Source organism: Opisthorchis viverrini, assembly GCF_000715545.1.
Source record: "Opisthorchis viverrini unplaced genomic scaffold opera_v5_111, whole genome shotgun sequence".
Lineage (NCBI taxonomy): Eukaryota > Metazoa > Platyhelminthes > Trematoda > Opisthorchiida > Opisthorchiidae > Opisthorchis > Opisthorchis viverrini.
In genome coordinates, this window is record NW_008751765.1 from 531,581 (window position 1) to 541,738 (window position 10,158).

The 10,158-nt window shown below is 45.7% G+C and overlaps 1 protein-coding gene across 1 annotated transcript in view; it reads left to right on the top strand.

The window, feature by feature from the left end:
- The window catches only part of T265_05658 (hypothetical protein), a gene marked incomplete at both ends in the record, with an annotated part of 24,304 nt that overhangs the window by 5,224 nt on the left and 8,922 nt on the right, over positions 1–10,158 (top strand). Inside the window, one exon of the mRNA XM_009170723.1 lies at positions 9,346–9,492. Within this exon, the coding sequence (XP_009168987.1) occupies positions 9,346–9,492 (147 nt within the window). The remainder of the gene's footprint in view (positions 1–9,345; positions 9,493–10,158) is intronic.

The following is a 10,158-nucleotide window of genomic DNA, read 5'->3' on the forward strand; positions in this document are numbered from 1 at the left end:
AGCACGAGATATCGATCCTCCAGTGCGATAAGGCAGGATGGTCTTTACCACGTGATCTTCGAAGAAAGTGGTGAGGTCCTGGTGAACAGTCTTGGATTACAAAAGAATACTAGTGAAATGGAACTCCTCGACAGTCATTTCGGTTTTTGAAAAGGTGCAAAAACGTGGTGTAAAAATCGTCGTGGCATTAACCATGTATCCGTCGCATCTGAGGTGTTCTCTGGCACTATTTCGCGCATGTTGGCCGATGATCGAGAGAGACAGATTCGTGAGAACGTTTGCTCACACATTCAGCATGTAGATAATACTTCTGTCCTTGGTTCAGTAACCTAGATAACTACAGAACGGTTCGGTATGCTCTTCATACCTGCAAAGTGTGAAATACTACTCCACTACTGCGTGGATCAAACCTAAACCTCACGCTTGCAAAAGGGTATGCGGACGCTGTATGGAAGCCACCTTGGCTTCAGCCCGTTAGTTGTGGCATCGAAGGTGCTATCTGGCCATATCTTTTGAAGGTTGACTAAACACAGAGAGAGAGAGACAGATCCGTGAAAACCAAGCCGGGGTCCGTCATGCAAGAGGATGCATCGATCGCATTTTCACCCTCCTACATATTCTGGAACAACGAGCAGCAAAATTGTATTGTTCTCTTTCTTGACTTGAAATGTTCCTTTGACTCTGTGTACCATGATGCACCATGGTGGCGCTTGTGGAACAATGGTGTAGATTTTATTTTCGAATTCAACACCAACTCCCGTAGAGATGTAAGGGTTTACGGGAAACCACCTTAGTTCACTACATAAAGTGGTGTCTGGCGAGGCTGTTCTCTTTCACCATTTCTTTTCAAATTCGTCATTGATATGATCATGGTACGTCCAACCCCAGCCACTGGAGCATTTCAGATCGAAATACCCCCAGGGCCTTGGCCCACACATATCGACTACGCAGACGATATAGCTTTTGGATCTAATACCATCAAAATGCAGGCGATATTAAATGATACTAATAACTCCGCCTCATCGTTGGGCATGTGATTCACACCAAAAAGTACGATGCGCTGCAAAACTGAGTGGAAAGGTTCGCACACCTCGTGCCTGCTGGTGAGCCGACTGAGGTAATAGATCAATTTTCTACTTGGGCAGCCGTGTCTATCCCGGTGGTCTAGCCAAGGAGGATACTTCCATCCTAATTTAGAAAGCCAGAGCAACCGTATGAACCCGCATCACCTGTGGTGTAAGCATGACAGGGGCCCAGTCTGAAATGCTGCGATGCGCTCCATATTGTCGTACGGGTCAGAATCCCAGCCGGTGCACGCAGAGGACGTTGAAAGACCTTCAGTATTTGACCATCTGTCTTTGGAGAATTGCCCGAGTTTGGTGGGAACACCGGATTCCCAACGATCAACTATGTCAGACGGCTTTCGGAAGAAATAGTTGGTTCACAAATTATGAACTTACCACAATCCGTAGGCTCCGCTGGCTTGGTCAGGTGTTGCATACGCCGGTCGATCACCACGCCAAGCGTGAAAACGAGCCAGGTGGGTCAAGCGATAACCTGATAGCGAAGCGTTAAAGACATCAGCTGCAAACTCAGCTGCGCTGGTTATTGCCGTCTCCGTAGATGGAGAGCCCGGGAGGGAATACATCAATTGTAGAGACATTTACTGATATGTCTCAGTCGTCCACTCAGTGGTATGCTTGAATTCAAGCGGTCGCCTTTAATGCATAGCATTCCATCCGTATCTCCTGAGTAAAAAGTCTACTGATACTCCTGAATTCACGCCTCAATTTTGTCAGCCACCGCATCTTATGCATAGCTATCCATCTCTACCTGAGCAGACAATCGGTGAACAAAACTGTGGTAACCATGACCACTGCAAATGTTTGTGGATTTTGCGACTGATGATGATGGTAACTCACAGGATGTGGTCGTCATTGTTTACACTGTATGTGGACTTGTTGCCGAGTTGTCTCTCTTGAGGTTGCCTGTTACTTGCGGATAACTAAGAGTTATGTAAGGAGCCGATTAACGTTAAAATGAAACTACATGGATATCTCAGGTGCCTAGCAAACTGTTACAGGGAGTGTGAACTACCCACAAAGGTCGAGATATCTTGGCTTACGATAGTATGTAGTATGCGCGGAACTAGGAGCTACCACATCAGAAGGGGTGCACTTTCGGTGCTACAAGCGGCACGAGACCCAGATCTAGTTAGTTAGGACAACCACAAAACTTCGCTAAGAAGAACAAACGGGCTTAAATCCGTGGATGCTGCGGATAGCCTTCCACAGATAGGCTCGAAGATGTATAGTTTGATAAATTTAGCAGTCATCTGACAAACAGTGGATTGTGGGTTTTTGCCTTTGTCTTGGACAACAGAGGCGAAGAACTACAGTCAGGAAATCTACCCAGGATGTCTATCCCAGAAAGACTTGGGAGACTACCCTATGAGGCGTGAGACTTGTCACTGCGGTTCATTATAGACATAATGGGAGCAATTTAACGTTCCCGTTCAAAGTCGCCAAGCTTTGTAGCAGCGTTTTGGAGCTGCCGTATTTGTTGCAAACGGCACATTCCAAACCAATAGACGGTAGAGTTAGGAGGTAATTTGAGCAGACAAGCACGTACTGCGTATGTCAGTCGACCGGCTTCCTCGAAGGGCTCTTTTCTCACAACCGCGTGAAGGGTGAAAGAGAGTCAGAGGCGTTCAAGCAATGACTTGGCAGCGAAGTGTGAAAGCCATTACCAGCAAACTCAGCTGCGCTGGTCACTGCCGTCTTCCTGGATGGGGACCCCGAGACCGGCCACATCAATGGCTGGAGACATTGTCAGAAATGACTCAGTCGCGCTCTCAATGGCGCTCGTGCATCCAAGCTATTACCTTCAAGGCATAACTCCCTTCCCAATCCCCCCACTTGATAGCCCACTGACAGCGCTGCGCCTGTAATGCGCAGCTACCACCGATATACTAGATAAGTGTATTTACTTTGGCAGTTGTATAAAGTCCGGTAGACTGACTAGAGACGAGATTAGTTCTTAAACCGGGAAGACTAGAGCAGCGTTCCCCACCCACATCTATGGCATCGGTGTGACATCACCGCGTGTGAAGATCAGAATTAAATCACTGCGACGATGCGATTCGTGCTAATTTATATATCAAAAACGTTCACCAAAGATATACAAAAGCTTTCGACGTTTGACAGCGTTTGTTTCTAAACCATTAATTTCTGAGTTCAGAATACCGCGTCACACAAGACGGGTTCAGGAAGAAGGACCTCTCCCACAGCGAACGAGCTACGAACGCTTCGTAGGTTACGCTGATTAAGACATGCATTTCGCATACCAGTGGACTCTTAGCTCGTAGAGCTCTTACCTCACAGTCCTGTGCTTAATGGACGCCACCTGGAGGTGAGCGTCTTATTACTTGGCCGTGAAGTGAGAAAACACTATCCAGTGAAGTTAGTCGGGTTGTAATCTGCAGTCTTTCCGGTTGGGGATCTCAGGACCCAATTCATAGATGCCTAATGACACTTACAAACATGGCTCACTCACACAGTCAGTTACATTCATGCATCAAAGCTATCGTGTAGCTGCCCAATTTTTCGTCTCTCCAAATAATGATAGGACTCAGTACGACCTAACTTATTGGACTATTGCTTCCAGTTCTTGGCTACATTTCCCACTCTTTCGCATTTTTCGGTGTCCGAAACTGTAACAGCTGCAACCAACATGACCTTGGTGATAAACTGAATAGAAATGCACTGTTACTGGGGTGTAACAGATCAGCTGTAGTGCAACAGGGCAGCGATATCTGGAAAAGAGCATGTAGTCTGTTTTGGAAAGTGTTGTTTCTCGTCAACATTACTGCTGAAAGTACATTTCGTGCCGAGAAAATTCTGACTTGTAGGGACGTTTCGCTACCTTTTAGGCGGGTTTACTGATAGACGGGTTCTAGTAATTAGCTTCGTTCATGCAATTTCAGGCATGGAGTGAGCAAGCGCTTACGCAGATGGTCATTTTAGCTTGTGTGTGGTATTGGTCGAAGGAGGATTTCAGGCATGGAGTGAGCAAGCGCTTACGAATTCGGGTTAAGCAGATGGTCATTTTAGCCTGTGTGTGGTATTGATCGAAGGAGGGTTCGTATGACTGTGTAGTTGTGTAACGGATGGGGTCATGGTATGATCATCATCGGAAGTTGGTCGTATGTGCATGTAAGCAACTTTTAATTGACCGATGCTGACGGTGTCTTTGCGGCCGTTACGATCAATGACTCTGGAAGACCCTTCGTACGGCGGTTGTAAGGGCTTTCTGACCGCATCAACGCGCACAAAAACATTCACATCTAGCAAGATCGGGATGTACTTGGGTGGGCTTGGAGGTTTGTCGAGTTGGTGAAGGACGGATATCACACGTGTTGGCGAAGCCTGGAAGCGTAGGATTTAGGATCCGTTTCACCAGTGGTTGCAGAGTCGACGATCGTTTCACCTGGAAGACTAGTTCAGAGGCTGTGCAACCCAAGCAGAATGAGCGAGAGCCGTTCCGACCAGTGTGTGCTAGAGGAGGCGATCAGTGATGCATTGAGTTGTCGATGGAAGCGTTCGACCATGCCGTTGGTAGCCGGATGGTATGCGGTTGTTCGGAAGTGATCCGTACCAAGTAGCCCTTTGAGGTCGTGAAAAATTGTTGATGTGAATTGCGGATCTCGGTCAGTGGTGATGTTAGCTATGTGAATTGCGGACCTCGGTCAGTGGTGATGTTAGCTGGTCCACCGAATGTAGTGACCCAGTTATCGACAAAGGTTATAGCAACGTTTTCGACATCACTGATGTCTGTCTGAAACCAAGTTGCTCTTCACAAACTTTTGTCTGTTCAAATAGTTTATTTTCGATGCTTGTGGCATCTTCAAACATAGTTGGTAGGTTCAATGGTAGAATATTGATGCTGTAATGGTCTTGAGTATGTTATGAAACTCGTTCAGGTGAGTGAATGAGAAGTGATCAGGGTTAGACCGGCTTCTCAAATGGGACTCCTGGCAGTTCTCTTATGGATGGCGATAAAAAGCTTTGTTCGAGATATGTTGTTAAGGTTTTGTTTGTCAGCGCGTTCCAAGGTCTAGGAACTCGGTGTGGGCTAAAACCTGACAAGGACAGCGCGCTGTGCTACAAAGTATACAAATTTATCCCTATGACTCTGGACTTCTCGAGGTTGATCGTTATTTATTTTTGACAAGAGGCCAAGTAAGTTGTATACCGTGGGGTGGAGTTGGTCAATGTGATTTTGAATAGGCAAGGTTGCAGGGATTTTATTGGGTACGGGAGGTTGTGGAGTCGCGAAGTACAAACTGCGATGGAATATGAGGCCACTTTTGCCGTGATACGATGCAAGTGTTTCGTTAAGTGGCCTTCATAGTATTTAGCATATTCATGCATACCTCTCTATAAGACTACCAGTTCTATCGAAGTTTTTCATCTTCAGTTTCGATTCTTGACTCTCCCAACTTTCGGACGTAAAGTTTAAGTACGATACCTCTTGGTTTGTATAGTGTTTTTACCGTCTAGGTTGGAGTTTTTCCTACCATGTCTTCGCGCGAACAGTAAGTTCCGAGTATTTGCAGCTGCTACAGTGGAAATTTAGGGCCTTTGTAGTGGCTAACACAACTGGTTTGTTACTGTACTTTGGCCGAGGGAAAATGGGGGACTTCTAGGCTTTTACAGATATGTCTATTGTTCTCTCTGTCTCTGTACTGGTCGCATGTTAAAAGATAATTAGGTCAGCTAGTGTTCAGGTAGCTGTTTGCAATTTTGTCTGGAATCAAACCGCTAAACGAAGACAACCAAAACACTAGGCATCTATACAACTTGGGCTATCAACATTTCCACCAATAGCAAATATTTAAGGAAGTAGCTCTACAAAACTCAGCGGTTAAGGTAAAACTCACTGACAGAAGTTCCTGCGTAAAAAGCTGCGAGCACAAGCAGCGTACCAATCACTCCTTGATTCGTTTGGCGAATAGAGTTTCACTTAGAAAACTTACAAGAATGTGGCTGAAAATACCCGTGGGTAGTCATGAGAACGAAGAAGGTAGCGAACAATACTTGCTTTCTGTGATTGATCCTCCTGACTAATACATCACAAAGTTATATGGTAATAGAAATCACGTGGAAAAGGTTAAGATCGGGGCTACATACACTTTAGAGAAATAGAAATCAAAGGGAGGTTGGATGAGGGATAGGTCAGTGGGTCACGGAATCAGGTAAGTGACGTCAATGTCAGACAGATTTGTGGGACCGGATGTTTCGTAGGCCAGTTCAAGTTCAGAGGTCGCACAAGTTTCTTTTGAATGCAAAGTTGCGGATCCAGCAGTCGGATTTCAATCGCCTCTGCGATCGATAGTAATCTGGATCGTGCCGGTCGTGATCGGTGAAAAATTCACCGCCGACAAATGCCTTGTCGTACGACCAACGTATGATGCTCGGCACGAGCATACAAATGAGTACACACAAAAGCTGGTGGTAGAACGTGGCAACTTGTCTTTCAAGCAGAATTTGATATTGGGGCTGGAGTTGAAGCTCAAACATAAATTAGCAGCCAAGCATGTCGTATCAACGGAGTTTCTAAGCCTTCTGGTGATTAGTTCAGCAACCGAGTCACCTTTGAATGGAAACCTCAGATCCGAATTTTAAAAAACAGAATCCGAGAAAGGCAAGACGCATGTGATTGAAAAAGCGGTGTCCAAAGTATTAATATGTCTTGAGCAATCCGGAAGCACTGACACCAAGACTTTCGAGCGTATCTACCCCACTGTCACAACAATTCCCCGGCTCTATGATCTTCCGAAAGTGCACAAACAGGGCCTACCTCTCAGGCCCATCCCCGATATGTCTAATTCTCCTTATCACGCTTTAGCCAAATGGCTTGTCAGTCTGTTAGAACCAATCAGGAGAGAAGTGTCGAAACACAGCCTAAGAGACAGTTTTGATTTCGCCGATCAGACTAAAGATTTGAAGGTTGATAAACACTCCATGTTCCACCTGAACTTCGAGTCATTGTTTACCAACATATCACTCACCGAGACAATAGACTTTGTTTTTTACATGATTGAGTGCAACGGTAAGGATATTGGAATTCCCATCTCGAATCTTAAGGAACTCCTGCTCCTTTGTGCCTACAACGTTCAGTTCACTTTCAACAATCAAATTTGTCGACAGAAGGACGGGGCCGCAATGGGGTCTCCTCTAGGTCCCATATTGGCAGATATTTTCATGACCAAGCTAGAGACTCCAAAATTAGACGCACTCATTGGACGGTTAACATTATATCGTCGCTACGTGGACGACATTTTCGTACTTGCCGACGAAACCATCAGCACAACATATGTGCTAAGCAGTTTCAATTTAGTCCATGCCAATATCAAGGTTACTAGCGAATTAGAACAGAACGGACGGTTGAGTTTCCTCGATGTCAGTGTTTAAAAGAAGACCGACGGGACCATAGAACGCAAGGTCCACAGAAAGCGAACGCGGAAAGGTCAGTATATTCACTTTGGTTCGTTCCGTAAAAGAAGACCGACGGGACCATAGAACGCAAGGTCCACAGAAAGCGAACGCGGAAAGGTCAGTATATTCACTTTGGTAGCTTCGTTCCGTTGCAAATAAACGCAACCTACTTAGATGCCTGACCGAAAGAGCAATGAAGATATGCTCGCTCGACTGCTTAGAAAAGTCCTGCATAGCGGATATCCTGAAAGGTTCGTACTCAAGACTGTGGAATCCGTCAAGTCCAAACCCACACAATGTTCTGTTGGTAAGAAGCCCGTATACATGAGGCTTACATTCAAAGGTGACTCGGTTGCTGAACTAATCACCAGAAGGCTTAGAAACTCCGTTGATACGACATGCTTGGCTGCTAATTTATGTTTGAGCTTCAACTCCAGCCCCAATATCAAATTCTGCTTGAAAGACAAGTTGCCACGTTCTACCACCAGCTTTTGTGTGTACTCATTTGTATGCTCGTGCCGAGCATCATACGTTGGTCGTACGACAAGGCATTTGTCGAAAAGAATGCGAGAACACCATCCCGTATCTCTGAGTGGTAGTGGGAAGAAACCAGGCTCAAGCGCGATTGCATCACATTTGGCCGAAACCAGTCATGTCATAGACAAGGAGCAACCTTCATCATCATATACCGGGTACCTCTGAACCGATCACGACTGGTACGATCCAGACTACTATCGATCGCAGAGGCGATTGAAATCCGACTGCTGGATCCGCAACTTTGCATTCAAAAGAAACTTGTGCGACCTCTGAACTTGAACTGGCCTACGAAACATCCGGTCCCACAAATCTGTCTGACATTGACGTCACTTACCTGATTCCGTGACCCACTGACCTATCCCTCATCCAACCTCCCTTTGATTTCTATTTCTCTAAAGTGTATGTAGCCCCGATCTTAACCTTTTCTACGTGATTTCTGCTACCATATAAATTTGTGATATATTGGCCAAGAGGTCACAGCACAGAAAAGAAGCTTTGTTCGCTACATTCTTAGTTGTTATAACAAAAGTGTGCTGACCACACTGATTTCCTCTTCAATCTTGAAGCTTTTCGTTAATTTGAATACGGCCCATGGTTTTCTTTCATTTCTATTATAAAATATCTGCATTTGGAGAAATCTTACATCGTTGGAACCCACAAAGGGCAGGTTGATCTTTACTACAATTCTGTGGATGATTCTTGCGGGTCCATGTGCTTGCATGTTCTCTCGTTAGGCCATTTCACAAGCTGCTCAATACGCATGGTTTGCCAAATGAACATTGCAAATGTGGGGTTTTGTGGGACAGGTATTTTGTTCACATTCACACCACTCTCGTTTGAACGGTCGTCCTCCAGTTTTATCGTGGTTATTCTGGTGAGTCCACACCAAATGGAAGCACTGGACTCGAGTTTCGGTCTTATTATAGCTCAGCAGCAATGTGTATCCAAAGGCCGAGCTGGGATTTGAACTCTAGCTATATGACATGCGAGGCGGGCGTCTTATCACCACTGCACCACTGCTGATGTGCTCGAGTCCAGTGCTTCCCTGTGGTGTGGACTCAGCGGAATAACTACGCCAGAACAGGAGGACGACTGTTCAAACGAGAGTAGTGTGAATTTGAACAAAATAACATCGCAAACTTTAAGCGACGTCCGCGAATCAAAGACACAGTAGGTCTTTTGTTGTTTTCATAAAACTAGCTCACCAAAAGGACCTCCCAAATGTGGGCGTGCATCTTAGTTCACTTGTGACCCCATGGTCGACTCCATTGCTAAAGCTCTTTTCGAAATTCCCCTCCTTGTATTTCAGTGCCTATTTCTGCTTCATTGTATGGCACCCATTCCGCAAAATGGTTCCACTCAGGTCTACAACTATGTGATTCGACCGCTGTTCCTGAAGCATTCGGCAAAGATTGATGCTGCGTTAGACACGGCTGTTGAGGTGGCCGAGCAGTTGGTTGAAGAAAGTAGGTTGTCTCACTTTTCTGGCGTTATTTTTATCACTAATGTCATTATTCTCGCATTCACTTTTTATTTATCCGTTTATTTCGACAGTAAACGGAAAATGCCGTCCGCATTTTAGTACATTTGTGTCCCGTGAGTACAGTCAAGCTATGCTGAAGAGCTGAGAAGCCCCGTGCAGCTGTTTCATTCTTGTTCGAGTTCATCAGCAGTGCGCCTCCAGGAGGGACCGCGACCTACCGGCCAGTGACTGAACACTTAACCGCTTGTGCGCGAGTGCTTGATCAGCAATGTGATTAGCTCTCACGTAGACGGGGTATATCGCCACTCATCCTTCACGTCATAAGAGCCTCATCACATAGTCATGTATTGACTGGCTCCTTGATGGAAGTCTCACTCATCATTCTTCCTATGAGCCACCGAGTTACCTAGTGGAGATGGACGGACACTCAGCACGAAAGTTACTCCAGTAGGCGGTGGAACTGAAATCAGGCAGCTTGGTGTGACCGGAATGCATTCCTCCAGGTTGAAATTTAACCAGTCTGGCCTATCTAACATATAAACCAATGCCTGAATCCTGCACGTGATTTACATGTATTTAAATATGGAGCGTCAAATTGGAGGTCGCTCAACTTTGTAACGGAAAAATGGGTGTGAGAAT